The sequence below is a fragment of the Strix aluco genome, chromosome 2, assembly GCF_031877795.1.
Source record: "Strix aluco isolate bStrAlu1 chromosome 2, bStrAlu1.hap1, whole genome shotgun sequence".
Taxonomy (NCBI): Eukaryota; Metazoa; Chordata; class Aves; order Strigiformes; family Strigidae; genus Strix; species Strix aluco.
In genome coordinates, this window is record NC_133932.1 from 8,088,970 (window position 1) to 8,112,155 (window position 23,186).

The 23,186-nt window shown below is 51.2% G+C and overlaps 1 protein-coding gene across 1 annotated transcript; it reads left to right on the forward strand.

Annotated features, from left to right (window-relative positions):
• The first annotated feature begins 8,489 nt into the window (after window positions 1-8,489).
• On the forward strand, window positions 8,490-11,733 carry COPS7A (COP9 signalosome subunit 7A). Its single transcript, XM_074810241.1, has 7 exons — window positions 8,490-8,741; window positions 8,866-8,941; window positions 9,464-9,552; window positions 9,628-9,830; window positions 10,192-10,297; window positions 10,637-10,788; window positions 11,116-11,733. The coding sequence occupies exons 1-7, from the start codon at window positions 8,580-8,582 to the stop codon at window positions 11,153-11,155; spliced, it is 828 nt and encodes a 275-aa protein (XP_074666342.1). The 5' UTR covers window positions 8,490-8,579; the 3' UTR covers window positions 11,156-11,733.
• Window positions 11,734-23,186: the final 11,453 nt, after the last annotated feature.

Genomic DNA, 23,186 nt, shown 5'->3' on the forward strand with positions numbered 1-23,186 from the left:
CTGTCTCTGTCTCTCTCGCTCGCTGCCTCCCGTTAACCCCATGGCTGCTGGCACGGGCGCCTCCGGCACCGTCTGCAGCCCGGGGGGGGCGCGCCCGGGGGGAGCCGGGCGGGGGCCTCGGCGTCCCCCCGGCCCGGGAGCCCCCTGGCCCCGGTGGCCGGGTGCGAGGGCTCCCTGCCCGCTCCCTGCCCGCTCCCTGCCCGCCCGCGCTGGGCTCCCGCAGCCCCGCGCCCGCCGGACCTGCCCCCCCGCCGCCTCCCCGCCGCCTCCCCGCCGCCGCTGCCCGCTCCGCTCCTCTCCGCTCCGCTCCGCTCCCCCGTCTCGTCGGTTATTTCGGGATCTTCACAGGAAGCGATTAGGTTGCCATGGAGAGAGGTGTCTCCAAGGGACCCGTCGCTCCAGCTCGCTCCGGCGAATGCCACCCCCGGACGGGTCCGTCCTTGGGGGGCGGAGGCCCCCCGGGATCCCCTTCCTCCGGGCCGCACCCCCCCACACACACCCCCGGCTCACCCCCGCCACCGCTGCCCCCCGCCTCTCCGCCCCGCAGCAGTCCCCTCGGGGAGATGCCACCCCCCCCGGCCGCCCCTCGCCGCCGCGCCGGTCCCGCCCCCCCCGTCCCCGCATCCCCGCATCCATCATCCCCGGGTGGTACCGGGGCGGGGGGGGGGGGGGGGCGGCAGGCGGGTCCCCCCGGTGGGGCGCAGCGCGGCGGGGTCCGGTCTTGCTTCACGGGCAGAGCCGAGCCGCTCACGCGTGGGCCGGGTGGGACACACGGGTGCTGTGGGAGCAATGGGGGGGAGAATCTGTCCGAGGTGGATTTTTCCCCGCTGAGGGCTCAGCCAGGTCGTTAGAACGTGTCCCCAAGCGCGGTTTTGCCGGGGATGGATGGCATGCATCTGGAAATGGCAGGGATGTGACAGCGAAATTAAAGACAGAAGCTGATGTGCCTTTGAGGGGCTGGGTGCTTTACGGGGAAAATCTCCCTCCACCATCAAGTACCAAACAGAAAGCGCAGTTCAAATCGGAAGGGAGCAGCTGAGCAACCAACGGGCAAGAGAAGAAAGTCAATGACAGAAAGACAGCTTCCACTCCAGGGTCTGAAATACGAGGAAGCAAGAAAGTCATCTCCTCAGATCCTCAGAAACAATCAAACTTTTCATCATAAAGTGATGAGGAAAGACTGTGACTGTGACTGACCCCGGGAAGAAACAGAAAGAAATAGCAGAGACAGCACTGAGCTGTACAGCAACCTGCCACCGCACCAGGAACGGACACAAGACAAATGGACACACAGTACCAAACCTGAGCAGAGCAGGATGCCTGGAACAGGTCGTGCCAACTTTGGACAGACACGGGAGGGACCTGATGATGTTCTTCATCAGGCCTCCCACGAGCTCCTGCGCTAACGAACCAGGCCCATCCGAGCTTTCCCACCTCGGGACATTTTGAGTCTTGTGTGTGTTTTTGTGAGTGTGTTTGGGAGAGTCAACAGTTTTTTCACATGTCTGGGAGTAAAATCGGTGTGTGTTTGGACGTGTCAGCACGGGGATGCGGTTGTGTTGAGGCTTACGGTCACTGGGAGGTCGAGGTGTGGGAGGATGGTGCTGCCAGGGGAGATGTCACGGTCTGGGTTTGTGTGAGACACAGTGCCATTGTGTATCGACAGGCGTGCACATGTCTGAGCCCCTCGGCTTTTGTCCCCCTCACGTACACGGGCCTTTACGTCAGAGGTTATCCAGGCTTCTGTCACATTCTCCAGCCTTTTCAGCTCTAGCCCTCCCGGGACGTGTACAAATGATCTGCGAGCCCTCGCACACCCATCCCAAGAAACCAGCTGTACAGACGTGGCCGGGGACGTGGCGGTGCAGCATGAGCCAACGTTCAGGTTGGCGTGCTCTCTGGCCTTCCTCCCTCCTGCCTCCTCACCTGGGGGTTAGCAGAGGGTAGAAAGCTCTGGAAGGGGCTACATCAGCCACATGGGCTCTTTCTGACCTTTTCAAATCCTGACGAATGTGTTTAGTATAATTGGGAAGCAGAAAACAGACGAGAAATTTCAACTGGGGAAAGGTCAGTTAAAGGGCGAAAATCCAAATGACGCAAACACTGAAAATCCCCCCGAAGAGCAAAACTAGAAAAGGAAGCAAAAGGACCCAGAGATAGGCGAGAGAGCAAGGGGGACGATGTTGTAGGGACCAAGGAAACTCTGAGAGATGTGGGGGAGAGTCAGGAAAGCCATTGAAGTGATGGGAATGGTGAGCACAAGGGCTGATGTCACTCTTACATCATTCTTATGTGATATAAAGGAAATGGCTGGTTTGATTTGGAGCACAGGTTTAGACAAGCAGAGTGGCAGCTGAGGATGGGGTGGACTCAGAGGAGAGCAAGCATGAAGTTACAGGGAAATTTGAGGGGAGAGATGGAATCAGGTGGACTGAAGGAGGAGCAGCTGGGTAGCTGTGGAAAGAGGAAATGAGAGTGGTGCTAAGTTTAAAGTATTACTCTGAGGGTGTTAAAGTGAAGGTGGTGTGGTGATGGAAAGGAAGGTGGAAGTTATCTCTGTTTGGCCAGGATTTGGACCAGGATCAGCATATGTCATGTGAGGTCAGTTAAGTATCTCCCTGCCTGGCCATACCTGAGAAGAATATGAGGCTCTGATTTCTGTCTGACAGAGTCACTTTTAAATCATCACATACAGATCATTTACACCCAGGAGTCCTGAGGCCAAGCGACCCACTGCTGCTGTTTTTAGCATTGTTTCCTAAGGGCAGAGAGACCCATGTGGTTGCCCTGCTATCTGCAGAACTTTGGCTGGCTGGCTGGCTGTTAGTTGCCATGGGTTTGACAAAAATACAAGAGTCTAAAAGGTAAATAAGCTCCAATAAGTTGTATGAAAACTGGCAGCCTGACAGGGGAGAGAGATGTTATCGGTGCCTGTGCTGGAAGACAGCCTATAGCCATGCTGCTAGGCAAAACACCACAGGTCGGAGCAGTCCAGCCAGCAGGCCAAAAGAATTAACTAGAAAATACTGGGAAAGCTGCATATGTTAGAGAGTGGTGGAGGAGGACCCCAGTGACACAGGTTATAGACCAAGGGGAAAGGACTCACAGATGTGGCAGACTGTGGAAAGGGTGTCATCAAGATACCCCGGTTGAAGGCATGGTAGTGGGAAGTCTAGAAAATATAGGAAACAATCCGTGGAGAATGCAATTTCCTCGGCCCTGTGGCTCACCAAACAACTGGTTAATAAGCTCTGGAATATCAGAGACATCCCAGAAGACTGGAAGACAGCTATGCCCTGCCAGTATTTGTAAAGAGCAAACAGAAGACCTGAAAGTTTCTAGGCAAAGCAACAAAGAGCTGATATGAGATTCTCCAGTTAATGCCAATCAGCCTGATTTGGAGGAAACCGATCTTGCTGCATAAACTTGTTTTGTTCTTGTCAGTCTTTGATGTGACTACAGGTTTGTTTGGAAAAGGTGATGCTTTAGATCTATCAAGGCTTCTGGAAGCATTAATATCCCAGGGCATGCTGATCAGAAAAAACAGCATTGTGCAGTATTAACAGAGCAGGAGGTTAAGTGAGCTGGCTAACACCATTTAACAACCTGCAAATGCAAAGGAGGTCTCCCTGGAAGCCCACCATTGAGTGGCAGCGTTTCTTACGTGGATGCCCAGGAATGAGTCCTGGGTCAGGTATGACTCACCATTTTATTCAGTGCTTGGTGAGCAGATATAGCTCATTCTGACACAATTTACTGAGGACACAATTATTGTTAGAGTGTTAAAAATAATGAGGATGGGAGCAGCACAGAATGACCTACCACACTCGGTAAGGTGGTCATTCTCATAAAACTTCTTATAAGATAGTCAAGAGCAAATTGTACAGCCATGAGCAGGAAAGAATGTCTGGATCTACAGAGAACAACTTCCAGTTCTGAACAGAGGTGCTCTGAAAAGGATTTAGGGATTGTAAGAGGCAGAAAACCCAACAGAAGGCCAGTGGGCCAGGCTGCAGCAATGGATCTGAAGTGATCCCTGGCCATGCAAAGACAGAAGTAGGGGAGAGAAGGGAGGAAATGATTAAACCTCTCTCTGTGTCTGGGTAAGTCCCATGCTGGAAAACTCTACACCATTTCATGCTCCATATTTTAAAAATAACTTTGAATCAAAGGAGATCCGAAGGCTGGAGATCTCAGTAATTTAAAGAGGTCAACCTGTTTAATGTATCAAAAAGCAGAACGAGACATGACTTGCTTGCAGTATCACTTCCTTCCTGGGGAAAAGTCTACCAGGTATTCTGGCAGTGAATAACAAGAGACAGTCACTGGAGAGTGATTAATCACAGAAACAAACTACCAAGGGAAGTGCAAGATCCTCTCTCTTCTGGAGTCTTTGAATCACGGCTGGAGGCCTGTCTGGAAGACAGTTCCTGGTCTGCAAAATCCTGAGGGCTGGGAGAGCGGATCAGAAGAAGAGCTACCATGCAGTTACCCTCTTTTTAAACTCCTCTGTAAGCAGCTGATACTGGGCTGCCTTGAACTGTAACTAGGTACAGGTCTTAGGACCCTGTGTGCATTAACCCAGTACAAGTTATACAGTCAAAAGCCTTCTGGATCATGTTGGTATCCAAGCAATTCACCCCAGCCTCCTTTGTCCTTACGGTGTTTTTGTCTCGGAGCCTGTGTTACACACAGTTGTGAAAAATCATCTCAGAAGATGTGACGCTAGCTACGTTTGGAGAAGGACTGGGGAAAAAAATATCATAAGTGTTTTGACAAGTTATCTGGATTCTGCGGTGGTGAAGAGAGAAACAACCTAGAATGAGACAGTACAGCTCTACAGGCTTTAAAGTGGGACAGCAAGCGCATAGGAAAGAAGGTGGATCTACAGCACAAAGAGAATGGAGGTTTCTTTCTGGAAAGATCAGAGAAAGATCAGAAGGGAGAGGTGATGCTGGGGTAGTTAAAGGGTTAGAGATCCCAAACATTCAGAAATAACAATGCAGAACCTCCCCGTGTCACAAGATTTATCTTAAAATTATGAAATGTTGTAAAGACTTGCTTTCATCTGCACTCTTCGCCTCCTACTTTCGACTCTTTAGGTTACATGAAAATCACATTTCACAGTTTCCCTGTGACCATAAAGATAGGCGTTTGCTTTGTGAACAAAGTGAAAGCATGGGAGTTAATGACTCCAGGAGTCTGAAATTCAATCTCAACACCCGGCACCCTGATGTAGGGACGAGGCAAAGACTTTGCTAAATTGTGGGGGTGTTACCATGCACTCTCACAAGAGCTTGCATATTTTAGGAAGACCTTCTCATCTGGAGAGCTCAGGATCTTACTCACTCAAAAGACATTCTGGTCTTTGCCCTTGTTATAGCTCTATGCAGGACAAAGAAGGAGGAGACAAAAACGTGGAGACCCAGTACACAGGACATAGGACCTAGGGGTCGGAGTGGAGAAGGAGGACAGAGAGAGCATCATGTAGCTAGGATGCTCGGGCTGCCTGGCTTTATCTGACTAATAATGAAAGGCAGCAAGCGTGTCAGAGAGTGTGAGAGAAACAGATCGATAGAGAGATAAAACTGAGATGGAAGGAGCTGGCGAGGGGGTGGGGAAGAGAGTAATAATCCACTACAAATCAGCAGGGTTACATCTGAACCTGATTTGAATGCACTCTGCGCTGGTGTAAGTGAGTACAGCAGGGGTAAGGCTATGGTGAATCAGACCCAAATACAGAAGCAGAGAGGGAAAAGTAGGAAGGAGATAGTCTTTTTGTTAACACTGCCCTGCAAGCTGCCTTCACAGCTCTGGTCCAACCTTACAAGCCCTGCCCCTCCTTTAATCCTGCTGTATGGAGAAGTCCAGACCTTGCTAGCTCTGAGAACACAGATTGATAGCCTTTTCCTGCTTCCCTGGGCCACCGTGATCTTCAGTCTGTCCTGAAGGTGTGTCTGTTGGTAACATGTGTCTCAGTCACATTTTACCCAACCGAGTGCAGGAAATGCTCCTTGCCACCTTATTCCTGAAGGACCTGGGGCAGGACAGCTTCTGACAGTGCCCCGAACCAGGAGGTTTGGGGCACTTTTCTGGGAGACATGCTTGACTGTGCCCACACATATGTACCAGTGGAAGCTGACCTGAGAAGCCTCATTGTTCAGCTCCAGATTTTTGAGGCAAATGAGACCGAGACATCCCAAAGCTAAGGAAACATCAGAGCATGTAAATGAAAACGTGCTCTCCCAGAACAGGACTGAGGGTCCGGGTACCTTCTCCTGCTAGGGCGCCTGTTTGCCTCCCTGGCCCAGGCACTCTGAGATGTTTTGCTCCTTCTGCCTGGAATTAGTTTTGAGTGACGTCCACCTAACACTAGTGGAATGACCATTAATGTTAGAAGTTTGGTTTTCCACACTGACCATTGCTGTCCACATTGCTCACCTATGTCAGTAGCCTCAGAGTGGAGACCAAGCACTGAAGGAGCCTCAGGGACGGAAAGGACCGTGAGAAGCGGTAGGGACAATACATATGGCTGTTCAAATGAGCTTGGAGCAACCTCTCACTGGGAGACACAATGACCTAACTCCCCAAGGTAGCCATGGGTTGGATTTTCTAGCTCAAAAATTGTGTTTGGAGCAGTACAGTGCCCCAGAGGAGCCTTCTCCACGACTCAGCCACAGCAGCTGCATGAGAAGAACTGGAGTCAAAGCAAGTGATCAGAAGAGGGTTGTTGATACTGGCAAATAAAACCTTAAGAAACTTAGACTTCACCTAGATGAAGATTTCAAGATGTTATGCTTATTTCAAGATGTTACGCTTACAGAAGTCTGGCAAAGCACAAGTCAAATGCCTTTAATACACGCTAAACTGATCAAGCTAAAGACTGATTCCCTTGCTGGCAATCATGTGCTGGAGTGCAAACTTGCCCAGACAGCAGTAAGATTTTAACATGCTAAAACCATGTTGCCTGCACAGACTACATTGGGCTCACATCAATTTGTCGCCTCCTTTGCTTCCACGGAAAAACACTCCTGATTTCTAAAGGACCCAGCCATGAGGAAGTTGGTGCCAGTGTAGAAACTCCTGGCCAAACAGCGTAATGCTGCTTATTGAAATGAGTGTTTGCTGACTGTGCTCCTCCCAGTCCCCCTCACAACTCACCTCCGCCTACCACATGATTTATACAAGACAAGAAGAGCTATGAAGGTTTTTTCCAAAATGACCCTCACTTTTTAGTCCCATCATTGTAAAACCATCTCTTTCACCTAGCACTGGGAAGCGTGCCCTCACTGATGCCTCCTGATCACATTACACTAACTCATTTGCCCACGAAGAGATACTTAAAGTATACCATAAACATTTCTATCCTTGTGGAGTGTTTAAACTATCTTTTTATGGCCATACCCTGCCTGCACCAGGGATGCATTTCTTGACAAGTGCGATGGTTAATGATTCAGCAGATAGTAAAGCAATTTTTTCCGTAAAAATTAATGCAGTAGATGAGGGGATGCATGCAGGGATTTAAGAAACTCGCAGTTTAAATATGTAAGTACGGTGCTTTGCAACATAAGGGTTTTTACATTTAGATATCCCCAAAACACTGCCTGAAATAGTGAGATCTTAATGGTGTGAAAGCAGAGCAAAGACATGAGCGATGTGTAGGCACACATAAGGTATTCTATGCATCTCTTTTAATTCTGGTGCGGTACTTATAGACTGTATCATCGAAATATGAAAAATACTGTGCCGTATGGTAGTGTGTCTCTTTTCTCAACGGTTGTTTTAACATCAATATTGTACGGATAAAGAGTAGATGTTCACCAAAATGTATGGGAAGGCCCATAAATATCCACATGGCACCCGTGACCGTTACGCCGGCTGCAGCCTGTTGGCCACGTTTCAGTACGACTGGGTGGCTCAGGGGGGGTTTTGACAGAAGACGGGTGGTGAAGAACAGAACAGTGAGTAGGTGCTGGCGGTGAGCAGGGCCGGGCACGAAAAAAGTGGTGGGAAACGGATGACGGCAGGCGGGTGCCTGTGACCAGCACGGCCAGGAGCTGGTGAGAAACCGGTGGCCACTGTCAGCCTGGGGGGGTTGGCAACCCAGGCAGCCGGGACAGACCCGGCCGCCGCTTGGAAGCCGCAGGGATTGGGGCAGCGGCGGGCACCGGCTGTGCCCGTCAGGCCCTGCGCGGCCCCGGGGCCGGGAGAGGCCGGAGAGGCCGCGGCCGAGGCGGGCGGCGCCCCGGGGCGACGCTGGGCCGCCGCGGGAGGCGACGACAGGCCGCTCCGCCCGGCCGGTAGGGGGCGCCCTGGCGGAAGCCCCGCCCCGCCGCTCTGCCCCGCGGCCGGCCAATGGGAGAGCGCTGGGGGCGGGCCGTGCCGGGGCCTCCCCCAGTCGGAGGCGGAGCGCCGGTGGCGTCAGCACCCGGAAGGCGCCGCTCTAGCGCCGGCGCTGCCATAGAGCGGTTCTGGCGGGGCGGGGTGGCGCCCGGCGGCGGGGCCGAGGCCTGTGTGGGGGCTGAGCGCGGCGGGGCCCGAGCCCCGCGGGGGGCGGCGGCGGCGGCGGCGGCGGCGCCATGGCGGCCGAGGGGAAGGTGACGGGGCAGAGCCAGGAGCAGTTCCTGCTGCTGGCCAAGGCGGCCCGCGGCGCCGCCCTCGCCAGCCTCATCCACCAGGTGCTGGAGGCCCCGGGCATCTACGTCTTCGGGGAGCTGCTGGACATGCCCGCCGTCCGGGAGGTGAGACCGGCCCGGCCCTAGGCCCGGCCCGACCCCCGCGCTCCGCCCCGGGCGGCAAGGCCTGACGGGCCCTGCCCGCGGCCCGGCCCGGGGGGCGGCGGGGCCTGACCCTGTGTCCCCGCAGCTGGCCGACAGCGAGTTCGCCCCCGTTTTCCGCCTCCTGACCATCTTCGCCTACGGCACCTACGCGGACTACCTGGGTGAGGCCGGGCCCCGGGGGCACAGCGCGGTTCCAGGGGCCCTTTCCCCTCCCGGTGATGGTGGTCCCTCGGTGCGGAGAACATGCCAGAGCCCCCGAGCCGTTGGAGACCCTCACCCAAACTGCCCCCCCTTTGCAGCAAGAGCCGTGCGTCTGTCACTACACCTGATTGCGGTTTGGGCCCCAGATCGCTGGAGTACCTGGCAGTAACTAATGCTCCCGTTTGCCAGCGGCGTGGGGTATTTCCAAGAACATCTTGACAAAGACATTTTCGAGGGGCGAGGGGAAAGACTTAGGTATCCGCTGGGATGCGCAGACCTGCATAAATAAGGCAGGGGACAGCTAGAGAGGATGACTTGAGGCAGAGGGGAGGAAAGGCTGCTCAGAAAAGGTCTTTTGAGCTGAGAATTAATGGGGATGGCTTGGCAAGATGAAGCACTGGTGTGCAGATGCTTCTGTGCAGGGCTGGGAAATGGAAAATGAGGCATAAATTCTTATACTCTGTTCTTTCCCCTGCCAATAGCTGAAGCAGCAAACCTCCCTCCCTTGACAGAGGCTCAGAAGAACAAACTGAGGCACCTGTCAGTCGTCACTCTGGCTGCCAAGATCAAGGTAGTGGCCCTATTTTTCCCCGAGTTCTCCTTGCACTGGGATTACCTCATGCTAGTTACCATCATGTTTCCACAGTGCATCCCCTACTCAGTGCTGCTGGAGCAGTTACAGCTGAAGAACGTCCGGCAACTGGAGGACCTCGTGATTGAGGCTGTGTATGCTGATGTGCTGCGAGGGAGCTTGGATCAGCGGAACCAGCGCCTGGAGGTGGATTACAGCATTGGGAGGGACATCCGGAGGGAGGAGCTAAGCACCATCACCCGCACATTGCAGGAGTGGTGAGGAGGAAGCCCCCAATACTAACACCCAAAAAAGGTTGCTGGAGTGGCCGGTGGCTTCCCCAGATCCTCTGTGTGTTGCTGGGGGGGGGGGTAGTGCTGTGAGGTGGCCTACTTGATCCCCTTTCCCATACTCCAGCAGAAAGTAATTTTCCAAAAAATAATTTTCTAAATTCCCCTGTTTGATGCTGGAGGGGTGATGAGACTGCAGCAACCTTTGCACAGTCCTGGCTGCTCCTGTGTCTTCCCTACTTGGTGTAGGTCTTTTTTTGGCCTCTCGAGTTGAATTCAGTCATCTTTCACTCTCCTTTCTGTGCTGTGTAATTTCCCTGGCCCGTTCAGTTCTACATCTTCTCTCCAGGTGCCAGGGCTGCGAGGTTGTCTTGTCGGGCATTGAAGAACAGGTTAGCCGGGCCAACCAGCACAAAGAGCAGCAGCTGGCACTGAAGCAGCAGATAGAGAGTGAGGTGAGTGGGCCGAGGGGGGAGCAGCCAGCGTCCCTTCCTTTAAAATAACGAGAACCAGTTCCCTGTGGTTGTTAATGGACTTTGCTCAACTAAGGCATTACCTTTTCCTTAGGCCAGACCCTGCAGCGGGTTGTGCCTGAAGAAGGGTCCTTAATCAGCTTAACACCCCTCTGCAGGGCAGGGGTCTGGACAGCTGGTAGCCCTTTTGTTTGACCTGAGCTTGCAGCTCTTAACTCTGGGGCTCGCTTTAAAAAAAAATGAAACTAAACAAACTAAAAAATGCAAAACAAACAAACAACCTTGGGAAATTCCTTGGTTCTTGCTTTTCTGCTGTTGCAGGTGGCAAACCTGAAGAAGACCATTAAAGTGACGACAGCAGCTGCTGCGGCAGCCACATCCCAAGACCCGGAACAGCACCTAACAGAGCTCAGGGAGCCGGCCCCTGGCACCAACCAGCGCCAGGCGAGCAAGAAAACTTCCAAAGCCAAAGGGTGAGGAGTGGGGGCACGCGAACAGAGCTGCTCTGTGTGCGTGCTCGGGAGGAGAACTGAGGGGAGCCCTGTTTGGGAGCAGGGAGGTTACTGACTGCAGGGGTTTGCTCCCTGGACGGGGGATGTCAGAGATGTAATCCCAGCTGAGCTCACCTCCTGCTAATCTGGGGGAAGATCTCTGCAACTCTTGATCTGAAGCAGAGTTCACAAGCCTTCTCTTGCGAAGAACGTGAGCCGCTCTTCTTTGCGTGCGTTTAGAAAAGGAAGTCAGGGATGAGCCTGAATGTCTGCTCTGATTTTTTAATTTTCTTTTTCCTCTCTCCGCAGGCTCCGGGGCAGCGCGAAGATTTGGTCTAAATCAAACTAGTTGGATCTCCCTTCGCGACTGGGAGGGTGAGAGGAAGAGATTTGGGGGATGGAGGGGTAGCAAGGGTCCTAAGTGTGATGCTTCTGAGCTCTTCTCCAAGATCCATCTTGCCAACTAATTGTCCTGCATGTCTCTTCTCTTTTCCCATCTTCTTTACTGACTTCCCGGGCAGTGCCCCCCTCCTCTTCATCGCAGCATTTCACACTCTAAGCTTCCGGCTGTATGCGTTGCTGTTTCCCCTACCACTCGAGCCCTCCATCGCCACAGCCGTGTGTTTTCTCTTTCTTTCTCTCTCCCTGTCTTTTGACCGGTCAACTTAAAGAGCCATAAACCCGTGTCAGTCACCTTTGCACCCACAGAAGCTTGGAAAGAGTGCGCTGGTGCTCAGCAATCATTTTGGCTCTGTGAGACCCCTGGGATACTTTGCTCCAGGATGCAGCTGCCATCTCTGATTGTTTAACCTTTGTTTTGCTAGGTGGGAGGGTAGTTTTTGAAGGGATTCTTTTAAAAATATATAAATATATTATAAATATATATAAAACAATAAAAATATAGATCTATGGACATATCTGTACAAACTTGTGCTCCTGTGGTGGTGTCTCTTTGTCTTGTATACTGATTCTGGATGTTCTGAAGTAAGTCAGAGCTCCTGTCCCATTTCTGCATGGAATATCCTCAAAAAACTTCCCTTTACAAAGGGTAGTGCCACAGTAGCTCTACTGGGACGAGAGTCCATAAAGCAGAAATTAATCATAAACCTTAAAGAGTTTCTTGTGTGATTGATTTGCATCGGAACATTCAAAAGAGGTGCTTTTCAGGTAGTCTCAGAGGAATGGGCAGAGACTGAGGGAAAAGTTTGTATTTGTCAATATTACGTGCCCTGTGATCCCGAACAAAGTGGAAAGTGATGTGGGGACTTGTCTGACAGAGAGTTGAAGGGACCAGTTAGTCCCCACCTGCATGAGGTTTCAGGGGGTAGATGCAGCGTGAGCTGTTCTTGGGGGATGCTGGAGTCTGGTTGGAAAAAAAAACCAACAAAAAAAATGTTAATGAAAGTGACTCCTGTAAAATGCCCAGAAAAAAGACATCAGATTCTTCAGAGGATGCTTCCTCGAGACTGGCTGGAAGCCGAGTCAGGCGGATGCGAGTGTCGCACTGCTGCTCCGCGGTGATGTACGCTGATGTAAATGTAAATTGGCACCGTGACTCCCACCCCCGCTTGCTTCTGCCTCTTCCCTTGTGCCGGTGCTAAAATTTGATTCTCTGAACCGGGGTTTCTGCGCGTGAGCAAACTATCGAAAAACTAATCCGACGAGGGGAAGCCCTGATCTTTGTCTGTGTGGAGGCTTTTTCAATTTACTGGCCTGGGGGAGTTTTCCTCGGGGTTGGCTCCCTGTGCAGGTTAAGTGAGAACAGGAGCTGTGGCGGTGTGTGTGGGAGCAGCCTGGTTAAGGGGGCTGGGGGTGAGACCATGCTTGTTTTAGTGCTAGCAAGGTGCCATGCCATCTTAAACACAAAGTGCTGGTTTGTGCAGTATTGCTGTTTTACTAATTCTGGACTGTTCTCGGTGGGAAACCCCTGCTACCTGAACCCATGAACTCATAAACTCCTGAGCGGCTTCCTTGCCTGTGTGTAAGGTCTCAGGACAGGGCACACCCGCCGGCTGTGCCAGGGGCAGGGATGGGCCGAGCGGTCGCTGGCTGAGGTCTCCAAGAGCTCGGGCAGCCCCACACCTCTCCTCCCACTGTGGTTTGAGCTCAGAGGGCAGCTGAGCACCACGCAGCCGTTCACTCTTCCTGTCCAGTGCTGGGAGGGATAAAAATGAATCAAAAGGCTCAGGAATGGAGATAAGGACAGAGAGAGGTCACTCACCCATTTAATGGTCACAGGTGAAAGACAGGCTCGTTAGGGGAAGAAAACAAGAACATCACTAATTCAAACACTAGAAAAATCAGCACTTAACAGACAGAATGGGACAGTGAGAAGCGTTATCGTGTCTTAAAAGACCCCACCCCACCCATCCTTTCTTCCCAGGCCCAGCTTTGTTCCCGATATCTCCACCTCCTCCCCCAGTGGCACAGGGCAGGGGATGGGGGCACGGTGCAGTCAGTGCTGCTGCTTCTTCCTCCAAGGAGGGGGCAGCACTCTCCTGCTCCACGGGGCGTCCCTCCCATGGCAGACAGCCATCCGCAGCCTCTCTCCGCTGTGACTCCTCCCCACGGGATGCATCTTGTCGAGATGCTCCACTGTGGATCACTTCCACGTGTTGCTCCTCCCAGCACTGAACTACAACAGTGGGGTCTGCTTCTTCCCACAGAGTCCCGGGGGTCCCCCACAGGCCGCAGGCAAATCTCTGCTCCTCTGGTGACCTCCATGGTGGCAGGGGCATCCCTGCCATCTCACCATGGGATACAGGGGGGCTCCCTGCTCCAGCAAACCTCATCCCCTTCATCTGCCTTCCTTCCACTGACCTCAGTGCTCACACAGGTGTCCTCTTTTCAACTCCTCTCAAAGTCCCCCTCCTCCTCCCAGGTTCCTCTTCTTAAATATATTATCACAGAGGCGCAGCCACCATCACTAATTGGCCCGGCCCTGGCCAGAGGTGGGTCTGACTTGGAGCCAGGGGAGCTTTGAGAAGCTTCTCACAGGGACCACCACTATAGCCCCCTCCCCTGCTGCCCAAAACCCCGTTACACAAACCCAGCACATCCATTCTGTGCTCTGAGGCACCAAGCCCCTTAGCTGTAGTCGTCTGGCACAGAAGTGCCAAGCAGGAGAGGTTTGACATGAAGTTGTCCAGACGAGAGGTGCAAATCTGGCTGAAGGAGCGCATAAGGGGGCAGCTGAGCCAGGGTTGTCTCAACCCACCTAGAGAGGGGTGACTGATCTGCAGCAATGGGGAGTCTACTTGATGAGTCCTGTTTTCCATAACTTGCAGGGAGGGGTTGTGCCAATGCTTTCAGTTTTTGTTTAAATTACCTCAAGCCTTCCTCCCTCTGCATCGCATCGCCTTCATCTGTCTCCCTCAGTGAGGAAAGTCACCGTGCTTGCTGCATTTGCAGTTGTCTGCGAGAACCAACAATGTCCGTGCGCATCGGATTCTCCTGCTCCCTGCGAAGGGCTAGTCTGGGACCAAGGGGCCATCTGGGGGGTGCTACCTTGCAAGCCCTGAGCACCTGCCAGATGTCTGGCACCTCACGCTCTTTGAAACAGGAGCTGCTTGTAAAGCCGTTGGGTGTGATGCGAAGAGTGAGGAGAACAGGCTTGGGAAGGAGCTGAGCAGCCAGAAAAAGCAAAACACCTGTCCTAAGAGCCAGCTGAGGTCCAGCGGGAGCTGGGCTGGAACGGTGACACCTCCAGGGACAGCTGAACAGTAATGAAGGAGGATATTTATGCCCCAAAACAATCTTGCTGCACTTAGGAAGAGCAGCCCGAACAGCTCTTTGTCCCAGGTGTCTCAGCTCCTCTCTGACCTGTCGAGCTTTGCTCTCTTTAACCGCACTGTGGCTATTAGGCACAAAAGGTCTTTTTAAACACCCTGAATCCACAGTTTAAATCCAGGCTGCAGATCCTGGGAGCAGAGTTGGAAGCACCCCTGAACCAGCACTGAGAGCTCCACGCCGGTCACACATGCACTTGCGTGAGTGCCCTGCACAGCACACGGCAAGGCGGAGTTCACCTGAGCTCTGTACGCACGCTGGCATTGCTCTTGTGAGCACAAAAACCTACGCACGGGTGACAGCAACCACCATGGGGGGGCTGGTGGTCGCCACACCAGCTCTAGGCTGTGCAGAAGTCCCAGGCTCGGGCCCTCACAGCTGGTAAAGCACAGCTGGTAAAGCACAGCTGGCGCAAGTCTGCTTGTGTCCTTCTGCCATAGCTTGTTTCTGTGGCACCCAGCTTGCCCCCCTCTCCAAGGCTCAGCTCAACTCTCTGGTAGCGGCATTTGCCGAGTGCAGCCATAGGCCTTGCTTCCCCTTCCTATTTTCTTATTTTCCCCTCTCAAGGCTGGTTGTGTTGGGGATTTCAGAAGAGTTTGAAATTAAATATGTGATCAAGGGGCATCTTCACAGCTCTGAAAGTCTTCCATTTTATTTACTTTTCAAAGGGGACACCTTTTAAGACCTCCATTAAGAAAAAGGAAGCAGAAGGTAGCTCATAAAATTACTTCAGACCTTTGATATGACTGAAAAACAAATGAGATGTGTGCAGTGCAGAATGAAAATAATGTTGCAGATTGCCTGGCCGGATGGCAAACAGCGGGTTTCCCTTTGCCCTTCCCCCGAAAACCACACTTTCTATTTTCCTGCTCACTTCAGTCTTGACTCTGATTTTCAGTCAGAGAGAATGTGAAGATTAATTAATTAGTTAACATTTGTAAATCGCTTTGAAGATGGCAAGACTGAGATAAGTACTGAGCATTATTATTATAAGTTTTCATTTTCATTTTAAATGTCTTTGTGTTTTAACCCTGTTTTCTCCCAAAGAAAAGACTGAGAAAAGAGACCCTGAGTAGAGCAGAACAGAAATACCTGGACACGTGACACCCTAAGCCCTGGCAAAGGAGTGAGGTTTAGGGTGTCCGGAATAGAGGGTATGGAGAAGTGTTCATCCCAGTCTGAGGAGCTGGAGATCTGCCAGCCCCAGCACGGAAAGTGTAACGATTCTTGTGCAGTGATTCACTGCAACCCCTCTTAGGTATTACATGTGGGGCTTTCACATTAGGGTTCAGAAAAGGGAGGAGGTAGGACAGGCCCCGAATGGCTCTAGTATTGATGTCTGACTTTTGCCAGCCGTCTCCAGCTCCCCTGTGCCAAGAGGTAACCATGGATTCTCATTAGGAATTGGTGTTAATGATGGTAATTCTTCTAATTGCATTACTGGAAGCACAATTTCTTCTGGGGAGCTTGCTGCTCCCCTTCTTGAAGGTGGTGGGGGTGTCAGACACCATGCTGCCAGCAGCCCAGCGCCTGCTGCAGTGCCTGTCTGTGCCTGGTGAGCAGGGAGAAGTGTAGCAGTGGGGCAAGCGCCCTGTGGGACTCGTCTGAGGTTCTCCCCATCCTCCCCATCGGGTTTGTGCTGAGGGACCTTCGGGGGTAGAGGTGGTCTTTGTGCTTAACAGTCCTCAGCAGGGCTCCCCTCAAAGGGAGCCAACATTTTGTTTATGGGGGTTGCTGAGGCCACCTTTGCCTCTGACCCCCAAATGAGACATTTAAGGGGTTCGTTGGGGGTTTTTTGATGAGGGGCTGGTGTGCATGAAAGTTGCACTATTACAAAGTGCACCTTTACAAAGTTGCATTATTACAAAGACTAGGCCGATGTTCTCTTGGACTCTTCATAGATCAGTTACCAAGGTGGCATTAATCATTGCGAGCTGGTGAATAAAATAATAGCTGTGGTTGTATCTGTTGTTGAACCTATGAATGAAGGAAATCAACCAATCTTTGTACATAAATTATGCAAAAATATTTATTTTTCTTAAAGACTTTATTAAACACAATAACCCATCTCACCACATCCTGTATAACTCAAGAGACAGATCTGGGACTACCGGAAAGTGATTTTTTTTTAAAAAAAAAATGCGGCAGCATGGTCCACCCAAGCTTCATGCGGGAATGCCTCGCCTCTGCTCCAACTGCTCACCTCTCCTCCAAAGGCTTTTCGTGGAAGGGCTGCCCGACAGTCTGGTCTGGTGGGTGAACTGACACAGGCCGGTCGGTGTCCCAGTCTGTGTCCCGTGGGGCTGTACCTTCTCACAAAGGCTCCCTGCTCAACAGCAGCTGCTGAGGGTTGCGTCTGCCTCTTGCTACGGTTGGACTAGAACCCCTGGGATGAGGCCCCGGCTCTGCAGGACTGCGATGCAGAGCAAGGTAGAGTAGTCAGAAGAACCCCATAGTTCATGTCAGTGGCCGCAAATGCATCTCTCAGATCTCTCCTTCTTGTCTCCTTTTCACGCCCTGGAATAGCTGCTCCTTTTCCTTCTGTGACCCCTTTCCCTCTCTGCCATCCTCTCCATGGGCGTCTGTCTGTGTTCCTCCCTGCAGGACTCTCTTCGTCCCTTTTCCTAGTACTAGTCACTGCTTAGCTGCAATACTCAGAAACCACCTGCTTTCTCTACTGGTTCCTCAGCCACCCACCTTTTGGGTGTTCCTCTTTGGGGCTGCTCCAGTTTTCCAGGAGCATCCCTGCTGGTGCAGTGTGGAACTGGGCTGGATTTTTGTCTGCCGCCTCTGCTGGTGGCAGGCTCTGCCACTGCCAGGGAAAGGAGTTCATTTGCAAAACTTCTTTGTGCAATGTGCAATTATATTCATGTTGTGATGAATTCAATAGATACTGAAATGTCAGCTGGATCCAAGAGCAATGACCCTTATACGGGTAACAAGAATCCAGAATGACTGTAGCACTTGTGCATGCGTTAAAAGCAACTCTACGCCCTCCTGCTTCAAGGCACAAGTGAAGATCCAGCCCCTTTGGATCAGGAGAAAATGTTTCTGTGGAGGCTTTGCTCTGTCTCCTGCAGGTTTCCCTCCATCAGCCTCTGAAGCATTTAGCACTGGCTTTGGGATGCAGGAAGATGGATGATCTGTTTAGTGGGAAGAGAAGTGAGAAGGAAGCTCCTGGTGACCGAGTGTGATCTCTTACCAGTACTGTCTCAGAAACCCTTGCGAAAGCTTCTCAAAAGTCAACCAAAAACTTGTTCATTGTTCTGTCCCCACTAGTCCCCTTGGCAGGCTGCCCCAGAACCTGTAGTGGTAAATGGATTCACAGCTAGTTTATATTCTCCTGTGCCTGTGCCAGTGTGGCTTTAGCTGAAGTTGTTCTTCCTCCCTGGTGTTTAGGTCCCTTGAGTATAGATGTGCTGGGTTTGTGTGGTAGAGTTTTTGGTAGCAGGGGAGGGGGATACAGTGGTGACCCCCTGTGAGAAGCTTCTCAAAGATCCCCCGGCTCCAAGTTGGACCTGCCTTTGGCCAAAGCTGGGCCAATTAGTGATGATGACTGGGCCACCACAATACTGTATCTAAGAAGGGGAACCTGAGAGGGAGTTGGGGGCATGTGTGTGGAGGAGCTACGGGATGGACACTTGTGTGAACACCGAGGTCAGTGGAAGGAAGGCAGAGTAAGGGGGGAAGGAGGTGCATTGGAGCAGGGACCCCCCCTGTATCCCATGGTGAGATGGCAGGGATGCCCCTGCCACCATGGAGGTCACCAGAGGAGCAGAGATTTGCCTGTGGGGGACCCCCAGGACTCTGCGGGAAGAAGCAGCCCCTACTGTTGCAGTTGTGCGCTGGGAGGAGCAACACGTGGAGGTGACCCACTGCAGAGCATCTCGAGAAGATGCATCCTGTGGGGAGGAGTCACAACGGAGAGAGTCTGTGGAGGGCTGTCTGCCATGGGAGGGACACCCAGTGGAGCAGGGGGGAATGCAGGAGAGTGCTGCCCCCCAACCCTGGAGGAAGAAGCAGCAGGACTGTCTGCACCCACCATCCCCTGCCCCTGTGCCACTGGGGGAGGACATAGAGATATCGGGACCAAACCTGAGCCCAGGAAGAAGGGAGGGGTGGGGGGAGGTGTTTTTAAGACACAGAATTCTTCTCACTGTCCCATTCTGCCTGTTAAGTGTTGCTGTTGTTGATGTTTTGAAGTGATGGGTTTTTTCTTCCCCTAAGGAGCCTGTCTTTTGCCTCTGACCATAATAGGTGAGTGACCTCTCCCTGTCCTTATCCCAATTCCTGAGCCTTTTGATTAATTTTTCTCCTTCCCAGTGCTGGGGAGGAAGGGAGGAATGAATGGCTACGTGGTGCTCAGTTGGCCTCTGGGCTCAAACCACAACAGACTTCATTTTGCCTGACTAACCAAACCAGCCCCCTCGCACATTGTGAGCTCTCCGTAGCTTGTAGGCTATCCTACAAGCTTGCTCTTACTTGCACTTCAAATTAAGCTTTCTTGGCTGGAAACAAGCCCAGTTCTCTTCCACAGGTGAAGTCTGATCAGTGGCTTGCATAGCAACAGTAACGCATACCTATAGCTACCCAAAACGCCTCCCCGATTGCGTGTGTCTCCTCCTCAACGCCTCAGTAGGTGCTTACAGTTATTATATGATTCACTGGTGATCCTGAGTCTTTCTTCTTTTCTGCTGCTTATAACCAAAGAGGCTCCAGTTTACAGCTAAGAAAGTCTTGATTTTAGGTTCTACTTACCTTTTCCCTTTTACTTTGTCCTACTAACATTAATCCCTTTGCTGTTACTGACACCTTTGAGGCCACCTGTGTCCTCCTGTGTGATACCCTCATCCAATTTGGCAATGTGTCTGGGTTTTATTTATTTACTCATGTATTTATTCTTTGCAATCTTTGTTCTCCTTTTCTCTTATGAGTACGGGATGGATATCATGAGCCTAGTATCTCTACTTCCAGCTTACCTCTGATCATTCTGGCACCAGCAGTTGGAGATAGGTAGTGTCTATTCTATTCCTTTGTACATCCTTTCCCCACCCTCTCTGTGTTTTGTATTAAGTGCCCTCAGGATTTATAAATCCAGCCAGCCAAAACCACCGCATGTGAAGAGATAGCGGAAGTAATAATAACCTAAGTAGAGTTTCCCCATGGGGACATTTTTGAAGCATTATCTTTAAAAAAGAAAATTCCCAGGAAGAAAAAGATAGTTACATTTAAGACATGGCTGAAAAATAAAAAGTCATTTTTTTAAGAGTGTTTTGGAAAGTAGAAAAATGTTGCAAACTCAAACACGCGATTTTAACCTAGACCCTGTATTGAGGTCTATTTTAAATCCATAAATTGCTCTCCAACACTGGGGTTGGTGCCACGGGAGTGGCATTTGCCTGCGGGATCTTACACTCCCGGCCCACGGAAGTGCACATTTGCTTCCCAAAACATTGTGCCCTTTCCTGCAGCTCACCCCGTGGTCCCATGTCCTTTGAAGTCCCAGACAAGTCACCAGGTCTCTTCTTCCCCTGCACACCCTCCCCTGCAGTCTAGCACCATGCCAGCCCTCTTTCCTCTCTGATTCATAGATTTTTAAAGCCTGAAGGGACAGGTATCATCACATTGTTTGGCTCCTCAGATGGCCAGGAACTACCTCACCACATTCCTGGGCCCACTCTCCAACTTCTCCTTGAGATACCCCATCTAGGTTTGGAGTAGCGAGAGCTGGAAAACCCAGGTATGCTCTAAGGATTACGCTCTGCTCTCATTTCCAGTTCCATCATCAGGCAGCTGCAGGTTTTCTGCTGGGTTAAGGAGCCCTCTACTGTCAGAGCCTCATTCCCACCCAGGTAACACCAGCCTGTGCTCGAGCAGAATGAGCCCAGACACGAGTCTTGAGTTCACGTTATCTCGCGGTGCCAGCCAGCATTTCCAGGCTTCAGGTCATCCTTGTTGCTCCCTTCTCAAGTCCTTCCAATCTTTGGTGTCCTTTTTAGTGTCGTATACTCAGATTTCACATAATGGGTTCACTACTGTGATACAGGGGAGAAACTCTACCTGCCTTCTTGGTGAACACAGGCAAGCGTAACCCATGTCCACAGATGAAGAATTACACAAGTACCATTCATTTAGTCGGGTATCTCCCAGCTCTCTAATTCCTCTAAATTCTTTTCAGACGCCCTCCAGAGTTTCCAGAAAACTGTCCTCCATCTTGAAAAAAGCACAGACTACACTTATGTTCCTAGATGGATGTCTTGCTGCTTTCAGTGCAGTCAGAAATACCATGGATAAATAAACACCACACCAATAGTTACAGACTGCTCTACACATCTCATCTTTTTCCATCATTTATCACTTTCATCGTTCCTTGGGTCCTCTGAAAGCTTCATCAGCACTGGTTTAATATCTTCTTTCAGATCATTAATCAAGTTACTAATGAGCATTAGTTTCAGAACAGCATCTTACTAGAAATAATTTCATATTCTGGGGTCTCTTTTTCCCCCTCATTACTTGAAATCTACCAGTGAACTAAAATTTGTAGTATCGGCCCTTTTGTTGTCTTAATTATTTCTTTTAAATCAGAGCACAGTCTTGTGTGGCTAAGTAAGATACCTCATGCTGGTGTAACCTTTAACTTTAGGTTGCTGCAGTGCCTTTGTCAACCCAACCTGACTTAATCAGAAAATATTACAGCTGTTGGACAGAAACAATTTCAAGAAAGTGAGATCGAGAGCCTTATAAAAACTGATACATCTATTTTTATTTTTAAATTGAATGCATTTTCCATCTCTTATCTTGACTTGTCAGTTTACCCGGTTTACAGCTGTGGATGTCTCATTTGCTGTTTACAAATAGTGGCACAAGGTTAACTTTCCTGGGTTCATTGTATTTTGCCAGTATTCTACAATGCTTTAAAAAAGTACAGTGAAAGGTGCACAGTGCTTCAGGGCCTCCAACAAAAACATTTAAGGACAAAGTTCCCACTAGCTCTAATGGCTCTTATTTTCATGATAACTTTTCAAATATGTAAAACTGAATATACAACAAACAAAACGCCTTCAGTTTCTATTCTATTTGTGTGTAGCTATTGCACTCTCCTCTGAGGTTATATCATCCTTCTACCGAAGTTTTCAGCCTCTCTCCACCTCATTCTGCCCACCTTCCCTTCCCTCCCTGACTTTCATGTTGGGAACATTCAACTTTCTCTTCCTCCATCCTGCTGGAAAAGCTGTCACAGACATCTCAGAATAAGAGACTCATCCCAGCCCTTCCCTTTGCCCCAATACAGCAAGTGGACTACTTTTAAGAGGAAACCATTTCACTTGAAATATAACTAATGGGAAAAAATTAACCAGACGTAGCTGTGGTCTAAATGCTGAAGTCAGGGTGATGTAACAGAGGTGGGCTTTCTGATTGCGGGGGTGTTCTTGTTTACAGGCAGCTCAATTTGAGCAGTGCCGCACGCAGCGACTCGGGCACCTGCTTACAACAACTTAGAACTTCTTACAGAATCATCTCGGTTGGAAAAGACCTTGAAGTTCCTCCAGTCCAACCACGAACCTCACACTGACCGTTCTCAACTCCACCAGATCCCTCAGTGCTGGGTCAACCCGACTCTTAAACCTCTCCAGGGATGGGGACTCCACCCCTGCCCTGGGCAGCCCATTCCAACGCCCAGCAACCCCTTCTGGAAAGAAATCCTTCCTAAGAGCCAGTCTGACCCTGCCCTGGCGCAGCTTGAGGCCATTCCCTCTTGTCCTATCGCTTGTTCCTTGGTTCAAGAGACTCATCCCCCCTCTCTGCACCCTCCTTTCAGGGAGTTGTAGAGGGTGATGAGGTCTCCCCTCAGCCTCCTCTTCTCCAGACTAAACCCCCCCAGTTCCCTCAGCCGCTCCCCATCAGACCTGTGCTCCAGACCCTGCACCAGCTCCGTTGCCCTTCTCTGGACACGCTCGAGTCATTCAATGTCCCTTTTGTAGTGAGGGGCCCAAAACTGAACCCAGTCATCGAGGTGCAGCCTCACCAGTGCCGAGTCCAGGGGTAAGATCCCTTCCCTGTCCCTGCTGGCCACGCTATTGCTGATACAAGCCAGGATACCATTGGCCTTCTTGGCCACCTGGGCACACTGCTGGCTCCTGTTCAGCCGGCTGTCAATCAACACCCCCAGGTCCCTCTCTGACTGGCAGCTTTCCAGCTTGTCTAAAGACAGAGGAAGAGGAGTAAATCACTGGCTGCGCAGACATAGCTTTTTGTTGCCTCCACACAATTTTCTGCATGCGTTTCCATTGGATTAATAACCTTCGTCAGTGATCTGTAAGTGAATTTTCACCAAACCAGGGTATCAGTGAAAGGGAGAGCCCCAAGCACAACTCACAATCACTCAGCAAAAGGCACCGATGGCAGCACTTCTTACTCCCACTGGGGTACAGACCTGCCCTCTTTCTCCTTGCCTTCGCATTCTCTCCTTGAGTCTCTCAAGCCACTGATCAAAAAGCACCATCGTGCCTGGATCAATGCCAGCCTGGAGCAGCTGAGAAGGCTTCTTCAAGCAGAACGCTGAGCAGCAGGTGAAGAACAGCCTCCCAGGA

Coding starts and splice junctions, on each gene's coding strand:
- COPS7A (XM_074810241.1), top strand. CDS start 8,580: ATGGCGGCCGAGGGGAAGGTGACGGGGCAGAGCCAGGAGCAGTTCCTG. Junction 9,553..9,627: donor CTCTGGCTGCCAAGATCAAG/GTAGTGGCCCTA, acceptor ATGTTTCCACAG/TGCATCCCCTACTCAGTGCT. Junction 10,789..11,115: donor AAAACTTCCAAAGCCAAAGG/GTGAGGAGTGGG, acceptor CTCTCTCCGCAG/GCTCCGGGGCAGCGCGAAGA.